At 47.1% G+C, this 20986-nt stretch overlaps 1 protein-coding gene across 1 annotated transcript in view; it reads right to left on the bottom strand.

Moving 5' to 3' along the window:
* Positions 1–20986, bottom strand: part of Tmcc3 (transmembrane and coiled-coil domain family 3) — a 251321-nt gene that overhangs the window by 134483 nt on the left and 95852 nt on the right. The window contains exon 2 of the mRNA XM_057757870.1: positions 15251–15367. Within this exon, the coding sequence (XP_057613853.1) occupies positions 15251–15280 (30 nt within the window). The 5' untranslated portion in view covers positions 15281–15367. The remainder of the gene's footprint in view (positions 1–15250; positions 15368–20986) is intronic.

Below are 20986 nucleotides of genomic sequence, written 5' to 3'. Positions count from 1 at the left end.
TTTAAAGTCAGCTATAAGAAGCAATGCAAAAATATTCCCGGGTGCTCTTTACCCATTTTCCTCCAGTGGTTTCTAGAACTGTATCTGGATGTGGACACTGGTACCATCCATCCATCTTGCTCACATTTCCTCAGTTTCAGTCATACTGATATGAGTGATCACACATGAATACACACACACAGACACAGAGACAGGCAGACATACATATATACACATACATATAAATATATATATATATATTTCTCTATATATATATACTTACTAATACTGACATAAGTGATCACACCTGAATACACACACACACAGACACAGAGACAGGCAGACATACATATATATACATACATATAAATAGATATATATACTTATATATATATACTTACTAATACTAATATGAGTGATCATACACAAATACACACAAAACACAGACACAGAGACAGGCAGACATGCACACATAAATGTATGTATATGTATTTGTATATATATATTTAATAATACTGATGTGAGTAATCACACACAGAGATAGGCAAACACGCATACACGGAGAGAGACACAGAGACAGGCAGACATACATACTTACACATAGATATATGTATATATGTATTTGTATTTATATATATATATATTTACTAACACTGATATGAGTGATCACACACGAATACACACAAACAGACACAGAGACAGGCAGACAGGCATACATATATGTACACATATATGTATGTCTATGCATTTGTATATATATGTTTACTAATACTGATGTGAGTGAACACACACAGAGATAGGCAAACATGCATACATACACACACACACACACACACACACACATATATATATATATATATATGTATGTATAAAACAGGGTTTCACTATACAGTACTGATTGTCCTGGAACTCACTATGTAAACCAGGCGAGTCTCAGACTCGGAGAAATCAGTCTGCCTCTGCTTCCTGACGATGAAAGGCGCACACCACCCGCTGCAGATGAGACCTTACCGCACTGTGGAACTGTGCCCTGGTCCAGACCCAGCAGTCCACTCTCATTGCCTCTTCGTTAATCTCTTTCACATTAGCTGGGCATGTCAGGGTAGACCTAAATTCCAAGAGGCAGAAGCAGTGGCAGGAGGATAAGGCACGGGCTACCCAGCAGGACCGTGTCTTAACAAACCAGAACAAAACGGAACATAACAGAGCAACAGAAAACCTAAAATAACCAAAGGAATGAACATGGTTTGTTCTGCTGTTTTTGGTGTTGATATCAACTGTCATAGACCAAAGGGGAAGGGAAACAAAGGGTTGAGAGGCCACACTTCTGCTGGACTGTTTGTTGACCTTCTGAGCATTTCCTTAGACTGCAAATACCACTTTTCAAGAGTACTACTGTTCTCCCTAAACTAAGAAGTGCTTAGGTTTCTCTGGTTTATAAACCCTTCTATAATTTCTTTGGAAGGCAGCTTAATAAACGAGTGGAGATGTTTTCTTTTTTCCTTCCAAATGTATACCAAAGGCAGTTTCTGTCAATTACTATTAGAGTCCACGTGGGCCCCAACACAGATAACTGCTTTCCCTAACTGGACTGGTACGGAGTCACGAGGAATAATCAGACACAGCTTACATGGTCATCACGGAAGGGCGTCTCAGGCTTTTCTCCTCCTGAAGATCTCTCCGCGTTTATTATCCAAACAGCTTATATACCATCACGTAAATTGAGCGGGAAAATACATTAGACTGTCTCCTAGGTGAATGGCCTTTTGTCACTTCCGCATCTACCTTTCTGCTGAGTATGCTAGCTGTCACGTAGGCCTGAATTAGCATCTCTGTAAGATATCCTCCAAATTACAAAGGAAGGAGCACTAAACATCCTGACCATTGTTAGGCAGAGACAGCTTGTCTGCAGAGCCACGTGATCCCCTCGGATGGGGCCTATGGCTTTGTCACCTGGCTGCCACACCATACAGAAATATGGGCTACAAATGACAAGTGTTTGTAGAACATTTTTCCCTTGGGTGTTAAATGCCATAGCATCCACAGCTATCTGAATATATTAAAATACCAATCTTCAGAGTAGACCAGCTGATAAACAAGATCGCATTCTACACCACTTTGGGAGCTAAAGTGGCTACTTTCTTGCCCTTCTAATGACCACACGTTGTGGGTGACTCCTCCAAGCGCTGACTTTGTTAGCGGGCAGACAGGAAACGCAGGCTTTATGGATCAGCCGTGTCTCTGTCATAACTTTCCAGCTCTTCTAGGGCAGTACAATTTAATGGCGGTGTGGATTATGTCAAAAGGAGTTGATACAAACAGGTGTTAGCTGTAGTTGGCTAAATCTTGGTCTGAGGCAATCATGGTAACTCCATTTCCTCAAATGGTTAATACATGGGTGTGTGATACAATCCCAGTGAATGGAATGTGGACCGGTCCCAGTAGATGGCATCTGACCCAATTCCAGTGGATGCCAGGCGGTCCAATCCCAGTGGATGGTGTGTGACCTAATCCTGGGGACAGAATGTGAGCCAGTCCCAGGGGATGCTGTGGGAGCCAGTCCTAGTGAATGGTGTGTGAGCCGCGTCTCCGGAAGGGCTCCCAGGAAAGATGACCTCTTTCAGGCTAGTAGAAGAGCTAACTCTTCTCCGTCCCTTTGGGTATTATCAAATCTGGATGTTATTATCATAGCTGGGATTGCTGTGGCCATCTTGCTTTGTTCTGCAGATGAGGCTATCAAACACAGGAGGGCAGAGCCCTGAGAACCATAGACAGGTCAGAAGCTTGTATACTGTGCCTGGGGCCCACTTCACTTCTTAGGCAAAACAAAAACACAACAAACAAAATGTTCCTTAAAGCAATGGTTTAGCCAAAAAGCATCTCTTAGTTACAACACCACCATCCCTGGTCCAGCATTTACCAATCCATGTCACAGAAGACAGATGTCCAGTAAAATAGCATTTGTGGGGGCTAGCCAGCAACCTGAACCCCAAACTCCAGCAAAATTAGAATTCTTCCCACTGCAAACAAGCCATCACCTCTTAAAATACCACACACACACACACACACACACACACACACTCTTTTCTTTGCTCAAAAAATTAAATAAGAAATACCAGTGAGAGAAGAATAATAGCAAACCTATACTTATTTAATATGAATAGAAAGCAAGATTGATAATTTTTCATTTCCCCCTAAATTGGCATGTTTCGCCTGCTCCTCTCCTTGCAGCTCCCCCTCTTGCTTGGAGCCTCTCCCTGGCTGCCCCACTAATGCGTGCCGCATGCAAATGTGCGGAGCCTCATCAGTCGTATTAGGCGCGGTTCCAACTGGCCACCCCACATGAACACAATTAAAAGTTAAACATCAATTAAAATTCACGGAATCCATTTAGCTTCCTGAAAAAGCACTAAATAACTGAACACATTTGGGGCACAAATTAATCTCCATCGCTTTCCCTAGGACTCTGTAATCATCAAACAGACTAGGCCTGGTTTAGACTTTTAATTCACTCAGTCCCTGCTGAGGAGGTAATGAAATACAAGGCCAGGACACGGTAAGAAGGAAGGGCCACGTGGATCGAGTGGTCTGTCTGCGATAGGGGTACCAAAGCACGTCGATTGTTATCGTTTGGATAGGAAATGTCCCCCGTGGGCTTCCACATTGTTCTTTAGCTGGCAGTGATATTTTATGGGGTTCCAGAAGCTTCTTCCTCATTGGAAGAAGTAGGGTCTCTGAATGTTATGCCTAATCTTGCTCCTTTCCTTGCTCTCCCATTTCCTGTCTGCATGGGACAAGCAGCCTCTCCCTCCACACTCTCCCTCACACACAGCCTCACCTCGGACTCCAGATAACGAAGCCGGCCATCCACAGGCTGAGAACTCTGAAATTCTAAACCAGAATTGTAAACCGCTCTCACAGAGCTTTGGTCACGACTATGGAGGGTGAACTCTGCCTGGGGTGGTGTGTGTGTGTGCACGCGTGTGTGCGCGTCATCTCTTTTCTGTGCTGCTGTGCTCCTCAGTTTCAAGGTTCAGTCAGCATCTCAAGTGGTGGCGATACATTCCAAAGAGAAAACGTAATTTTCTGCCCAGCTCCCCCTCAGTCTTCTACTTCCGCACATGTTCTCAATTCTACTCCACAGCATCACCCTGCTTTTGTTTTTGTTTTTTGTTTTTTTTTGGGGGGGGGGGTTGGTTGGTTTGTTTGAATGCTTGCTTGTTTTTCTCTGTATCCTCAGACCAATCCACCACCAACAGCCCAATCTTTTACAAACTAAGTGTGATCTCTTTGCTCTCCTGTAAAATCTTCTACTAGCTCCCCACTGCACTTTAAAAACTGTTAACTATTAATGTGTGTGTGTGTGTGTGAGAGAGAGTGTATGTGTGAGAGTGTGTGTGAGAGAGAGAAAGTGTGTGTGTAAGAGTGTGTGTGTGAGAGAGAAAGAGTGTGTGTGAGAGAGAGAAAGTGTGTGTGTGTGAGAGAGAGAGTGAGTGTGTGTGTGAGTGAGAAAGAGAGAGTGTTGTGTGACAGTGTGTGTGTGTGTGTGTGGTGGCCAGAGGCCAATGTCAGGCATCTTTCTCAATTGCTTCCCCACTCTATTTCGGCAAGGTCTCTCCCCTTCACCTAAAACCTGCCCCTTCGGCTAAACTACCTTGCCAGAGACTCCAAGCACCAGCCTGTCTGCCACGCTAGCACTGGGGTTACAGACACACACTGCCACAATCAGCTTTTTATGAGGGTGCTGGGGATCTGACCTTGGGTCCTGAAGCTTGAAAGGCCAGCGCTTTATTGACTGAGCCATCTCCCACCATCACCCCCAACTGCACTATAGAACTAGAAACCAGAATCTGTTTCCTACTATAAAAACAAAACCAAACCCCACAGTTTAGCAGCTGAACACGTCATAAATTTAACCTTTTACAGTTCTGGAGAGTGGTCTGAAATCAAAGCGCTGACAGGGCTGTGTGCCTTCTCATGCAGCTCTCAACCTTCCTAAGGCTGTGGCTCCTTAATACAGTTCCTCAAGTTGTGGTGACCACAATTATAAATTTATTTCATTGTTTTGCCATTGTTATGAATCATAATATAAACATCTAATATACAGCCCCAAGGGGGTTGTGACCCACAGGTTGAGAACAACTGTCTGGAGGCTTCCCAGGAGAACACGTTTTTTTATTTTCTGGCTTCTGGAGGCTCTCTGCATCTTTGAACTCATGGCTCCTCCTCACCTCCTCTGACTCTGACCCTCTTTATAGGCCTCCTCTGCACCTCACCTCATCACATTGGTGAGGCTACTTTCACTGGGCAAGAGAACATTCTCAGAGGTTCTAGGGACACGGAGTGGGGTGGGGATATCCAGGCAGTCACAAAACCAAACCAACACCACACAAAACCCAAACACTTCCTCACTGTGCCTTAGCTGGCTTATGTAGGGCTGGCTCAGCTCAGCCTTGAGGAGTTCCTGGCCCCAGCTCTCCCTCCGCTGACCTCCACCTACTACAGCCTCCGTCTGTTTCTCTGTGCCCCGACCATTTGCTCATCGGTCTTCTAAGAACAACCGTCCTCCAGTAGCTCTCCGGGCTGGCCTGTGACCACGAGGCCACAGTCCTATTCTTCGTGACATCTGAGGTCATCTCGCATCAGTGAGTGGACTCGGAGCAGAGTCCAGTCTGTCCTGTTCCAGCATTGCTGGATCAATGATCAACTATGGCCATTTAGTATTTGCTGAAGGAATAAACTGTCTGACGAATGCTTCTGATTTGCCAAAAGCACACCCCCACAAGCCGTTTGCTTTCCTAATCCATAGGTTTATGTAAATACTCTTTAAAACGCATCAGTATTTTCAGCCTGCATCAGTAGCTGGGATGACATTAAATGAGACGAAATGCATTAAAAAACAACTATAAAGCCTACAACATAGTGAGGGGAGGGAAGGAGGTGGAATAGGGGATAGAGCTGAGAAAATTATGGATCACATAATTACTATGTATGAAGACTTACAAGCATTAATTACAGATGATTCTAAACTCAATATGACTTTTAGTGGGAAAAGGCTTCCAACAAGGAGACCTTCATGCCGGAGGTATTAAAGCAAAGAGGAAACTGATTCTTAGATTCTCTCTGTGTGTGTCTGTGTCTCTGTCTGCCTGTGTGTGTGTGTGTGTGTGTGTGTGTGTGTGTGTGCAGGTGCCTGTGCATGTACACGAGAGGATATATGTATCTGTGTGTCTGTGTGGAGGTCAGAGGCTGACGTTAGGCGTCTTCCTCTACCACTGTCTACTGTAGTAGAGACAGAGCCTCTCCCTGAACCTAGAGCTCACCCATTGGCTAGCTGGGCTGGCCAGTGATCTCTAGGGCTCCGCCTATCTCCACCTCCCTCCTGCTACCCCAGTGCTGAGGTTAAGGGTTTGTATCATTATTCTTGGCCTTTTATGCTGGGATCCACACTCAGGAGCTCACAACTGTATAGCAAGCACTTTACCAACTGAGCCATCTCTCCAGTCCTTGGATATACTTTAAAAACAGACACACAATTATTGCAGGTACGTATGGGCAATTATTCAAGATCTATATACAATGTATAATGACCAAGTCAGAATGATAACATTTCTTTCCCCTCAGATATTTATCATTACTTTGAACATCAGAATGACCTTTGAACTCTTCTCTGTTGGGAGCTCTTTTATGAACTATGTGGAGGCTGATTGACAGCTCTGATCATGGTGCTGCAGAACCCTGGGACTTACACTGCCTATTGGTATTTGGTACCAAGATCCATCCCATCTCCCTCCGCCCTTCCTAGTCTCCTATACTGTATTCTGTGTAACACTTTCAGCGTTCCCATATGAGAGCATGAAGTGTTACTCTCTGTGTGGTTTGTTTCTCTTAACATAAAGCCCTCCAGTTCAATTGGATATAGGATATCCTTTATTAACAAACTATCCTGCACTACCCAGGACAGCCTATGAGCTAGAGGCTGTAGTGAGAGAGCTTTATGTAAAATACCCACTTTGGTGTTCAGAGGCTTGCTATGGAACAGGAACTATTACCACAGGGAACCATAGTTGAAATAACCTAACTTGCTCAAGTCTATAGAGCGGATCTGTGTAACCAGGAGGATTCACGACTTCAGGGCCTCAGTGTTACACCTACTGAAGACCCCCCCCCTCTACCAGTTTTAACTTGTTACAACTAAGAGTTCATAAGAAAGCATCAGCCAGCTCTTCAGAGACTGTGGGGTTAGCAGGCTGGAGTGCCCTGTGCTCCAGGGCATGCACATAACCCAAGAGCCAGAAGTGAACTTCGGTGTATTGTTGTGGAATCATCCTGTACACTGTGAATATATGTTACTCTCATTGGCTAATAAAGAACTGACTGGCCAGTGGCCAGGCAGGAAGTATAGGTGGGAAGATACACTGAGAATGCTGGGAGGAAGAAGGGCGGAGTCAGCAGAATTGCCATGAGACACAGAGGAAGCAGGACATGCTGGAAAACAGGTAAAGCCATGAGTCACGTGGCAATACATAGATTAATAGAAATGGGTTAATTTAAGTTGTAAGAGCTAGTTAATAATAAGCTTGAGCTGTTGGTCAAGCATTTGTAATCAATATTGAGTCTCTGTGTTGGTTATTTGGGAATTGGTGAGTAGGACAGAAACTTCTGCCTACAGCGTATTACTACAGAACATGCTACTTAGCTTCAGAATTATGACCATGCCCCAGGAATCTGGGCTTTATTTTTAGGTATCTGACTCTTCTTCTGCTTCATCTCCAGTGAGTGTAGACCTTGTCTCAGTTCCTCTGCTAGCTCTCTTCATAATTACTTCATTTCAAAACCAAAGACATATATTTTATTTCGAAAATAAAGATAAGCTACTCCAACACTGTAAAGACATCTAGTCAAAAGCAGGTCTCCTTCCAATCCCATTCTAGATGTCCTTTACTACAAACAACAGTTGTCTAACACAGACATGCATGTGTGTATACACACATGCACACACACACAGAGGCTAGATGGTTACTTCAGATAGTGGAATAAGACAGCTGGATGCCTAGAGACCATGGCAGAGGCTTTTACAAGGTTTCTCAGAAATTCTAATTGGATCCCAAATGTGTTCCATGGCAACTGGAAGAACTTATGAAATATTTAAGAGAGGATGGGCAGGGCAAATCCTCAGTCCTGGCTGCAGCAAGAGGGACTGCTGGAGCCATGGACAGGGTGAGGTCACCCAGCTATGAGAAGAGACAGCACTGCCCTGCACTAGGGAACCAGCAGAGGAAGCCTTGTCATGGGCACCAGCATTTGCATGGACAGTGGAGGACAGCCCCTTCCGACCTGTTTTTATCTGGAGACGAGCATCCTTCCATACTTGGTTTTCCATTCCTGTTACCCTACTCTGATGTCTCATACGTGTGTGTCCTGCTACCTGGTGGCATCTGCCATCCATTTAAAGATTGAGATTTGGCTGGTTTCATATATAAGGGCCCAGTCCCCACCCTCGCTATTGGCCCCTTTTCTTAAATCGGGATAGGCAGCCACCTGCAGTCGGGCTGTGTTTGAGCAGCATAACAAGCAGAGGACTGAAATAGGCAAATGCTGGTAGCTTTGCTGGCTTGTGCATCTACCCAGAAAAGAGCTAGCCCACCCAGTCTTGGACCCAGAAGAGAAACGCGAGTGGCACACACCAGCTCCCACAGACTCGTAGACACACAAGAGAGAAACAAAGTTCATCCACTGTGTGCCATCGAGGTCTGGGGGCTGTCATGCAGAACATGATCCTGTAATTCCCACCGAAGGATTCAACAGAATATTTGGATTTTAAAGAAACTTTCATCCGTCAGACAGATGCATACATGTGTAACTATCTCCTCTAGTTACCTGCTGGCCTTTCTGTGTAGATCTCTACCATGTTTCAGGAAGCAAACATTGATGGACAGCTCTCCTGGCAGCTTAGACGCCGCACCATGTGTTCTGAGGTTGTGGGTTTCAGGAACCGGCCAAAGACGCAAACCCTGATGGACAGCTATCTTGGCAGCTAAGACGCCGCACCATATGCTCTGAGGTTGGAGGTCACCTGGAGCTGGCCAAATCCAGCCAGCTGCCTGTTTTCACATGATCTACGATCTAAGATGCGTTTTTAAAGGATGGGAAGAAAAAGAGGTCCGTTTCACGGGATGTGAAAATTACATGAAATTTAAATTTCAGTGCCTACAATGAAATTTTATTGCCATGCAGTTTCCCCCGCTCATTTGCATATTGTCTACGGCTGCTTTTATACCGCAGCTGCTGGGATGAATATCTGCATCCGAAACCACACGTCTACAGAGCCTAAAGTATGTACGTCTTGACTGCTGCTCTGGTGTCTCCCCACGGCCTGCGTGTTAAGGATTTGGCCCCAGCCCCTGGCACTCTTGGGAGGAGATGAATCATTAAGAGGCAGAACCCAAGCTGAAAATGTTTTTGGTCATATAAGGCATGCCCCTGAGAGGAACAATGGGAGCCTGCCCCATCTCTTCCCCTTCTGGTTCCCTAGATCCCTTGAAGAGAGCAGGTAGTTGGTTGCCCTAGGTATTCCTGCCAGAATGTTCTTTTGGTCTTCCACATCCAGGAAGCCCAACCAGCCATGCATGAAAACTTACAAAGTCAGGCATTGTAGAAGTCTTTTCTCTTCTTATTTGAACATCTCAGGTGTTTAGTTGGTGCGGTGGAAAATCAACACACCCGCTATAGGAAAAACTCACTGGCCCTTGACTAGAAAGCCTGCCTCTGTCTCCGCCATAACTTGCAAAGTGTTTGAGTCGAGGCTGGGAACACGGTGAGTCTAGACTAAGCACAGTTTTCTGGGTCATTTATCTCACTCACCGGAACCATGGAAAGCTAGAATCTGAGCAAATAAACAGTGTGGAAATCAAGGCTCTCTCACACCCTCTCGGGAAAAACAGGGCACTTGGATTTGGGCACTTTAAAGTAAGTTAAAGGTCTTAAAAGGAAGGAGCGGAGGAACAGAGGGAGGGGAGGAGAGGGAAGGAGGGAGGGAGGGAGGGAGGGAGGGAGGGAGGGAGGGAAGGAAGGAAGGAAGGAAGGAAGGAAGGAAGGAAGGAAGGAAGGAAGGAAGGAAGGAAGGAAGGAAGGTTGGTGGGTTACAGGTAAGTTACCATTCACACTTAATGGCTATTGTGCCATTTCCATGAGGCTAGCATCACTAAGCATTGTCATCACTGAAACAGAAGTATCAAGCTGTAAGCAAGAACAGGACCAAGCAGGGTGTAGAGGAAATGGCCAGGAGCATCCAGCATCCCACCTGTGAAATGCAAGTAGCAGTCAGAGCTCCATATGAACGAGGCATTCAATGGCCAATTCAAGTCTCCCCGGGGCTTCTCAAGCATCCCTAAAAGAGAGTAGCATCCCCTTCAGTGGTGGCTATGCTATGCTCTTGCAGTTTGCCAGGGAGAGGTAGGGATCGCCTTATGACAGTTGGGGCTCATTTTGAAAGGCAAAGTATGTGTCCTCTTGGTCAATAAAGTACAATGCTATTCCTCTGCGGGGGGCCATTGGTAGCATTGCATTTACAGTATGTTTTAGCAATGTCATCTGGAGATGACCTTGAGAAACTAACTTTACTCAATTAGTCTAATTCTAAAGCCTGTTTTGGCAAGCACTGCTCGGCCATCTCAGCCTGCATTAGCGGAAATCCCCTTTCCATAGGCTGATTTCTACTCTTATTAATGCTGCAGAAAAGGGGGGGGGTAGAGGTGATTACTACAGAAGAAGGGGGACAACTGAGCTGCCTACTACAGAAGGGGGGGGGGCAACGGATCTGCATACCCGCAAAGCTTGTCAAGACTGATAGACATAGGTCAAGGCTGAACTTTTTGGGGTCACCATGGAAAACTCAAGGACCTTGTTCTCTATATGCCAGCCATCCTTTAATGATTTTTAAAACATCACTTCAAAGAGTGTTGAATTATTAGGCAGCTGTGGCTGTCCATGCTCAAAAAATCTTTGTTCCTGTCACTGTTGTGTGCACAAGCCCCCTGTGAGTACTCTGAACCTTCCTTTCCCCATAAATACACATATGACCACACATCTAAGAAATGGGTCTCCTAGACTCCTAGTGTAAGGCCAAGGATCCCAAAGTAAGAAATCTTACTGGGGTGTGGATAAACCTTGAAGAAGTTCTCAAATGGGCCAGGAGCACTGTGGTAGTTTGAATGTCAGTGGCCCCCATAAGCTCATGGGAAGAGGCATTATTAGGAGGTGTGACTTTGTTGGAATAGGTGTGGCCTTGTTGGAGGAAGTGTGTCACTGTGGAGGCGGGGTTTGAGGTCTCATATGTGTTCAAGCCACACCCAGTGTCTCAGACCACTTCCTGTTGCTTGTCAAGATGTAGGACCCTCAGCTTTTTCTCCAGCAACATGTCTGCCTGCATGCCCCACTATGATGATGATGGACTAAACCTCTGAAAATGTAAACTTCTCCAATTAAATATTTTTCTTTTATAAGAGTTGCCATGGTCATAGTGTCTCTTCACAGCAACAGAAACCCTAACTAAGGGAAGCACCCAAGTAGCTTTTCTCCCCTTCTGCCAGATGCACAGAGTCTGATAACCTGTGACAACTGCCATCCCTCTGTGGAGTATGCAGGGAACTATAGTTAACCAGGGTTTTCTCAATACAAAAACAAACAAAAAAAAAAAAAAAGGAAAGAAAAAAAAGATTGGCTTGGTAGTGCACACCCCAACACTTGGGAAGCAGAGTCAGGTAGATCTCTGTGAGTTCAAGGCCAACTTGGTCTACAAATCGAGTTCCAGGAAAGCCATGACGGTTAACACAGAGAAACTCTGTTTTGAAAAACAAACAGACAAACAAAAAAGAAAACCAGTTTTAAAATTATAATTTAATTTAGTCTGTCCCCAGAGAAAGAATGCAAGTATTTGAATAGATACCAATAAGTCACTATTGCAATATTGTGTGTCTGTGCTGTCTGTTTATGTGGGTCTTCTCCTGGGAGTCAAATCCCAATGTCTGTATCTTCCATGTTCTGCCTTACCTGCCTGCAATGAATTCACACAGATACGAGCCAGCCTGGAGTCTTCTAGGCAAGCGGGTTGAGCAGTCAGGAAGTAGTTTTCAGGAAGTAGTTTTCAGGGCCACTGTCATGGTGAAGACACTTGACCACATAGAAGCCTTCTCAGCTGTTTTGGACAGTTCCAATCCCTCCTTCTGCCTCTTATCAGCTAAGCTTCCGGTAAACTGCACCTCACTATGAGGACCAGCAGGGATTACTAGCTGCCCTGTAGCTTTTATCTTTCCGCCTCCCCAGCAGCAGGGAGGAGAGCTCAAAATGTGTCAGAATTACAAACCAAAAGCAAAGGATTCCCAAGGGACGAATCCCTGTCTCAAGAGCACCAAGAGCGTCCTACACAAAACAGAAAACACGAAAACACGAATCTCAGGCTCTACTGAAATTTCTCTTGCTTTTTTTTTTCTGGGTTGAAAATATAAAAATGGTAAGTATCTGCCAACTGCCAGATCTGACCATGAGAGAAAATCAAATAGTAAATAAAAGAAAATGAAAACCGAATTAGGAAATGCAGCCGAGCGAGGGAGACACACACACACATGTGCACACACACCATGCACTCACACACACATGTGCACACACAGATGCACGTGCATACACATAAACAATCACACACGGCGCTGCCACCCTTCCTGAGTTTTCTGAGACAGACATGATTGTTTCGGGGGAGCAGTTCCAAACAGTGCAGGAATTCCTGGAAGTTCAACTAAGGAGAGGACAGCTTCATTGCCCGGGGTCATGCATCACTGCTTCTATTTCTAGGCATGCGTATACACAGACACACAGACATTCACAAACAATCCCAGTGACCTGTGGCGGCAGCAGTTGCCCAGGTGGCCAGTCCTTAGCTTACTTTCCCAGGTCTGATTTCTTTTCCAGTCGCCTCTGAGGCCAACAGAATGACTGGCACAATAAAACAAAAGGCTGTTTTTATTGGGCAGCAGAGTGGCCCAAATCCCCTGAATCGCCTTTTCAGACGTACAACCTTTAAAACTTTTGAATGCCTTTGCCGTCCCCTAAGGTTAAGTCCATGGTTTCCTAAGCTGGCCTACAAGCAGGATGGACCACTTCCTTTAATAGTCCAAACAGGGACATTGGAGAATGAAAGATGGAGGTACCAAGAACCCTGTGACAGCAGCCATAGGCCAGGGCTGAGAGACCAGACTGTAGGTCGTTCCTCAAGTGCCCGCTTAGGTAGCCACCCCTGCTCTCCACTCCTGTCCTTTGCTATTCCTCTCCTCTGGCCACACTTTCATTCTTTGGAAACAGGAGAGGGCATCCCTTCTGATGCTCCTCCCTCCCAGAGCATGTTGAGAGCCCCCATCACACCCGCAGTGTCTTGTTCTGTGACTGCAGCTTCCGGCTTCAGATGTGCAAAGTCCCACTCAGCAAATAAACTCCCAGGCTTTGTTCATTGGCAGCCAGACCCTCAGCCCCCACTGCGTTGGTCAGGTACAGTTAGCCCTGGATTTGGCGACTTCAGCGCCACTTTCAGATGCTATCCTGAAGGCCCCTGACCTGGGTCTGCCACATGGGTCTAATGCTACCCTAGGTGCTCAGAGAGTGTCTGTTGCCAAGGCAGAGACTACAATGCGTTTACCCAGGGACAGTGGAGGGTGAGACACACAGGCACGTGCACACACACCAGGTTCCAGACCCTCCTCAGCAACTTTGAGCTCAGAAGCGTCCGATTTCAGAATTCTTCATTTGAAATGGGTAGTATTATGCCATATTGCTGGGGGTAAGTGGGGCTGGTATCACACCCTATAACCCACCACACTGCCATTTCTTCAGCAGAAATGTGTGAATATCTGTACCTAGGAACTAAACAAGGCCTTGAAACCATCTCGCATCCCTTTAGGCCAGGCCCTGCAAACCCTTTCATTCAGATCAGGTTGGAATCTCTACCAACGTGAAGAAGAAACATGGGTTTTCCAAGAGCTTTGGATTTTAGAATCGCAGAATGTTGAACTGAGGATTGGTAACAGTGGACATTACCTAGACATGATTGATGCCCCTGGCAGGGTTTCACGTTTATAGTACATCATGCAGGGCACAGTGTACATCCTAGGTATTCACACATACTTGTGTAATACATATAGCACGTGCGAAATCTCGGTCCTCAAAACAATCCCACAATGCACCACTGCCGTCTCCAGATAAGGAAATAAGGCACGGAGTATTCAGTGACCACATGGAGAGGAGACGGCAGAGCTTAAAACCGATGATGAAATAGTAAACTGTGAGCATGTATGTGCTACCCGGAGAGGGGCGGGTAGATGCAGCTGGACACACATTTGCTAAGGTGGTCTGGTCGGTGCTGCGGAACTGCCTGACTCTGCGGCTCCTCCTTGCCAGCGTTGCTTCTGATAGCCTTGGTGTCTACAGACAGAATGCTAAGGTGGGGACTTCCTGCCCAGTCACAGATAACTAGGAGAGGGCCAGGTTCAGACCGAAATCATGGCCACCACAATCTCTTGGGGCATTGGGACCAGGAAACACAGTCATTCTCATCCACGGTGCCTGGACTACAAAATGTAAATGAGGCCCAGAGAGAATTATAGGACAGCCACACCGCTCCAACAGTTGCGGGGGAGAGCAAAATCAGAACACCGAGCGCTGGCACCCGAGGAACAGGAGGGTACGGCAGAGAGAGTACAGCACGCTGGCCTTCAACCCATTAGTGATGGGAACTGAAGCGGAAAAAAAATTAATTTTACATGAGCTGCTTGAGTTGAACTCCAACAAATTCGTATCATGAAACCGAACCATTGTGAAGGGCCATCAATATAAACACTGAAGATAGGACTAACGTCTCTATATGTATAGCCAGTCATTCCGACACACTTCCAACACGGCCACCCAGGCTCCTGATTGTGCTCCTCAGATTAACATGATCTGCGTACATATTAGACGTGATTGATTAAATTGCTCAAGTGGAGAAACTAGTGGAAGAGGGTGGCTTTTCAGAATACAATCCCACCAATAGCTTGCCCCTCTGCTCCAAGCCAAGGTTATCTAACGAGAGCTGCCTTTGGCAGAAGGCGCTTTTCAGGTCAGAGAATGCATCTGGACGTCAAGAGTGAACAGAGCCCTGTGGAGGGGATTTTCACAACCGGATGCGGGACAAGCCGTCCGTGGCCTTCTGGTGGGGACACGGAGGACCAGAGAGGGGAGGGTCACTCACCTTTACCCCTTCTTTTCTCATTAACATCATCCCACCTTCACTCAGGACACTAACACGCCTCGTTCAGTCCACTCTTCTTGGCTTTCTTGAAGTCACAGACGGCCATGTACGATGACTCTGGTGAAAAGGAAAACCCAAACAAAAGTCTTTCTTATCATTTCTTAGTGAAAGAAAATACAGTTGATAAGGAAAACCCTTCCCACATCCTTCAACACAGACCTGATGACTGGGCCTTAAGCCACCTGGTATCGCTATGGCAACAGAGGCCAGCGTGTTGAGTGGCTCAGATGAGGACGTGAACTAGCCTACGTCTAGATTCGGTATTGTGTTAGACAAGCGCTGTTCTTGGGTTTTCCTGTTATTTGCAACCAAACACTCCTAACGGAGTGTCCGGGACAGAAGGTTGTACTTGGAAGTCTGAACCTTAGGCAACGTCACCATAGAGACCGAGAACCATCTACAGTTAGTGATCTGTTCACGTCCCAGGAAGCAAACAGTCTGCCAGACAGTGCCGCGGAATATGGATCATCATGGAATTCCAAACCGGGATGGTTGTTCCAACACCTGCTTGCCATCTTTGTTTTTACCAGCCGAATCCTGAACTTATTCCCACATGGTCCCCACATTCCCCTTTTCCAGCCTTACAGTACGCCTCATTTCAGACACCGGGGACAAGACCAAGGAAAGATGGGAAGTTAACCTAGGCCCCGCCCACTGTGTAGACAGCTCAGCTGGTTCTAGCCCCACCCAAGAGGCAGGAGATTCCCAGTGGGAACACAAGCTTGACAAGAGACTGACTGACTTCAGGGCGTGTTCAATTACATTATCAGCACCTTCAGGCCTTTTTGGTCCTCTGTTGAGCCTTTACTTGTAAACAGTGAAACTTTATTACATACATACATATGTAATACATGCACACGTACATACATACATATGTGTATACATACATACTTATCGTGCTTTGTGACAGATGTACATGTATGTCATGTGGGTTAGTCCAGTCAGGGCTACTACTTCTATGATGAAACCCCAAAAGCAACTTGGGGAGGAAAAGGTTTATTTGGTTTATATATCATAGTCCATTGAGGGAAACCACGGCAGGAACTCAAACTGGGCTGTAACCTGACGGCAGGATCCTGGCAGCAGGAGCTGATGCGAGAGTCATGGACGCAGCTGCCTATTGTCTTGCTCATCATGGCTTGCCCAGCCTGCTTTCTTGTAGCACCCAGGGCCACCTGCCCAGGGATAGCACCACCCACCATGGGCTGGGCCCTCCCTCATTGATCACTATTTTTAAAAATGCCCTACAGGTTTGCCTGCAGTCCAGTCTCATGGAGGCAGTTTTTCAAATTAAAGTTCCCTCTTCTCAGATGACTATGGCTGTTGGGAGCTGTGAACCCCCCAGATCCTGAATTTCTGGTAAACAACTTGTAATGCTTGCAGCTGCTATGAGCACGAGATCCTCAGGAGTTCCTGATGGTGGAGGAGTGGTTTCTGGTGGGTTTGACTGGGGCGTGGCTATCAGAGAGTGCGCGCGCGCGCGCGTGCGTGTGCGTGCGTGCGTGCGTGCGTGTGTGTGTGTGTGCGCGCGCGCGCGCGCGCGCAAGTCCTGAAGGAAGAGGCTGTCAGGCCCCTGGTGCTGGAGTTAACAGGTCGTTGCGAGAAGCCTGCTGTGGGTGCTGGGAAATGAACCCGAGTCCTCTATAGGACCAGCAGGTTTTCTAGAGCCCTGAGCTCTCTCCCCAGGCCTCCACCTTGATTTTCAATACAGGGTTTTCTCACCGAACCCGAAGCTTGTGGGTTTGGCTAGGCCAGCTGCCCAGTGAGAGCTTCAGGGACCTGCCTGTCTCCAGCTGACTCCAGGGCCGGGGTTGCAGGCTATCATTATTTTTTAAAGAAGACAAAATGAGTAAGAGTCCCCATATTACAGTTTAGATCTCGTTGCGAGCAGGGTACGTTTAGAAACTATAAATGGTTCATGAAGGTCTAATATAAAATTACATAGATTAGCAAGGGAGCATTGTTAGATCATCTATCAACGCGTGTGTGACTTTCTTTCCAGCAGCAACTAAGAGCCACCGAGAGAGTACAAACACGAGGCTGCCAGGACCAGATCTTTCGTTTATAGAGATCACAGGGCTACACTGCAAGGTGGCACAAGGCCGGTGCCACTGGTAAGAAATGGTGCAGGCCCAGATTAAAGCCACGGCGGAAGGCAGATTGGCGAGTCTTTAGGAGGCTTTAGCAAAAGGGTTTAGTGACAGATTGGATCTAAAGGGTGAAAGATCCTGGGATTAAAGCGACTCCCAGATCTGATGGGCGGTTCGCGGTGCTGCCCACTGAAGCAGACAATGCCAGAGGGTCAGGAGAATGAAGGGGCTGGGGACGGCAGGTGACCCTGCACACTATGGGTCAGGTCCTGGAGGGGATCACCAGACATGGGTCAGGCATCGGATCTGAGCAGCAACTCCCCTGAACGCAACTAGGAGCAGAAGTGACAGGATTTACTGACATCATCCAGTGAAAATTCACGAAGTGAAAAGATGCACTGGCCGAACGCCATGGAACTCCAGAACCGGGGGTGGTACAAGCAGCGGCCATGCAGGAGACAATGAAGCGGCCAGAGAAACAGGAAGAGAGCCACGAAGGAGGTGCTACCGCAGTTTAGTATGAACTGTCTCCCCCAAATTGTGCATATTGAGCCCTTGTTCCCTCAGCAATGGTGCTATATTGGGGGCAGGTCCTGGAAACTCAAAGCAGGCAGGACCTAGCGGGAGGAAGGAGGTCACCCCCTAATCTCGTCCTCACGCTCCACTTCCTGTCTAAAATGAGCTCACACTCTCTGCACGCATTCCCACTTTAACCGCTAGCCCAGGTCCAAGGGCTGGGGACTGAAATCTCTGCACCCATGAGCCAAAACAAACCTTTAGGTTGTTTGTGTCGGGGATTTGGTCGAAACTACGCAACAGTAAACAGTACAAGTTGGGTAGGAGAGTAGGGTGGGAAAGCCAGGGCTGAATTTTGACACCCTCACCATCACAGAGTTCTGCTCATATGACCCTTGGCATCACTGACCAAGGAGTGGTTAGGACCGCTGAGAAGGACAAAGGTCACTATGGGCTTGAGCTCTTAGAAGGAGAGGTGAGCCAGACCTGTGAGTCATGGCGTGTCATTTGTCCCCATGTTACAGCTGAGATCTCATGCCATAAAGTCTTTGCCTCCAGCCTGTGGTAGAAGCTGTAATGGGGGGGGGGCGCTGTAGGAAATATTGGGACTCCAGCCTCTCCTGTCTTACTGCTCCTGGCCACCAAGGGGTGAGCACCTTTGCGCCAACATACTCCCAACATGACGTCACCTCTCCAGAGGTCCCCAAACCACGGACCCAAATGACCACGCGTGGAAACCTCTCAGACTATGAACTCGGATAAACTTTTCCTCGATTGCTTTTTCTCAGTTGTTCTGCCGAAGCCCCAGAAAGTATAGTCACAGACATTGCCTGCCGGTGGATTAGGAAGCAGGCGGAGCAGAGGGAAGCAGAGCAGAAAGGCAGGGAAAGCATCCACACTGAAGAGTGAGAGTCTTTTATGCTATGGCTGGTTCCAGTCAGTATGTCTTACTTAGAAATATAAATTCCCCAAATATATCAAACGGGGTGTGTGGGGGAGCGCGAGACCTACAAAAGTCTGCATTACCTGACGGGATGAAATATGTGCTCGCTGGAGATATAAGGGGTGGTGTGGGAACTCACAGGGAGGGAAGATTAATTTTGGCTGGGCTGAAGCTCTGCTTCCGGAAGGGAGGGGGCAGCTGGCTGTGCTGGCTCTTTAAGGACTGGAAGGCTTTCATAGAGTGCTCTCTAGCTGAAGGAAGAGAGCCAGCAAACAGAAAAGCAAAAGGAGCTTTAGGGGAGTGGGAACAGCCTGGCTTCTGCCCCTACTCTGCAGGTTAACCCTTGTGTGCCCCCCATCCTCTAAGGACTCCAGGAAGCCTTCCTGCCCTGCTGGAGTAGCCCAGCCACCCCACCGCGGCCCCTCCCATTCTCTGTGGAAATGATCTGTTGATTGGTCTGCAGCTCTCACCAGACATTTGCAACTGTGTTTCTTTGTACTTCCTATGCCTGGCACAAAGCTTGGGCCAACCAGACCTCAATGCAATTTCCCCAGCTCACAGCAACAGGGCTCTGGCGGAACATCTAGTGGAGGAGGGCCGGGGAGACCCAGCAGAGAGGCAGCATTTCTTTTACAGGCCAGGACCCGGGTGAGGGCCGAGGTGGCGCTGTGGTTAACCTCGGTGTGATGACTTACAGGATGGGAATAGTAGAACTTTCTAAAGTTATAGTGAAGTAGGCACCATCTAAAGTTTAGCACTGTAGGGGCTGGAGAGGTGGTTCACTGACTCAGAGTACTGGATGCTCCTCCAGAGAACCCCTGTTGGATTCCCAGCAACCAACATGGTGATTCATAGCTGTCTGTAACTCCAGTTCCAGGGGCTCCGACATCTTCTGGCTTCCTCACTTCCCAGGCAGGCACATGGTACACAAACACATGTGCAAAATTCCCAAACACATAAAATAAATTCAATTTAAAAAAACAAAGTTCAGTATTTTAACCATTTTTAAGCATACACTTCCGTGGCACCAAGAGCATTTACATTGCTGCACTGTGATCAACACCATCCATCTCCAGAACTTCACCCCAACCAAAGCTCCGCATCCATCAAACAGCATCCCTATCTCCCTCGCCATGGCAACCATCGCTTTACTTCTGTTTCCATCAGCTCTGTTACTCTAGGTATTTTATATTGCGGGATCACATCCAGTTTGTTCCCTTGAGAGTGACGCACACTTTAACGCGCTTTAAGCTAATCAACGCGTTACTAAACTATTTCAGTGGGCGTGGATGGGAACAAAACATGTGTATTGTACAATGAGCCTGTATCAGTTGCTGGATGAGACAGAATTATCAGGCTGGAATAAAGTTCGGCGTTTCTTCCGCTATCATGCCTAGGACAGAGGAGGGGCTCAAATGAAAAGTGGATTCACTGTAGAAATAAGAGGCTACTCTTGCTTTGTAAATGAGAGTAAACTCTCTGTTCCTGTTAAACGATGGGTTGTTACTGAGCACCTAGTATGTGCTGGCTTCCTTGCATAGACTTGCTTTTTCCATCATCCCGACAGCTCTGTGCAGAGGAGATACCCACAGCCTCCTATTTATGAGTGTAGGGAAGCCTTCCTGCAGTCGCATGGATTGCAGGTCATTGGTCCCTTACAGAAACTCACACGCCAATGGAGGCACAAAGTACAAAAAGAGAAGACACTAGTGACATCATGTACAGAGTGCAAGGGCAGAGATACATGTGGAGAAGCGAGGGCTCTAAAGAGTAGCTAAGATCCAGCCCAGGCAGGCGTTTTCCTGGAGGAAATGAGGCCCGTGACTTATTTTTTAAGGCCTTACTACTGTGCAACAAAATGCACAGATGTTAAACACGCTAGCAACTACGCGCACCTGTGCAGTTACCTCCAAAATCAAGATTAGGGAGCTCGAGCAAGGGTTCAGCTTTCAAGAATGCTGGTTCCTAACACAGAGGACGCGGGTTCGATTCCTTGCACTCACAGGGCAGCTCACAACTAAAGGGGCTCTAGCAGCCCCAGCACGGCCAACACGGCTGTGGCAGACCTTTCCCTTCCCCCATTCCCTCAGCCTTGCTAAAACCCTTGGATTATATTTCTAAAGCTTG

This window comes from Chionomys nivalis, chromosome 25 (genome assembly GCF_950005125.1).
Source record: "Chionomys nivalis chromosome 25, mChiNiv1.1, whole genome shotgun sequence".
NCBI classification, from domain to species: Eukaryota; Metazoa; Chordata; class Mammalia; order Rodentia; family Cricetidae; genus Chionomys; species Chionomys nivalis.
The sequence above is the reverse complement of the archived record's forward strand: the minus strand, read 5'-3'. Positions and strand labels throughout refer to the sequence as shown.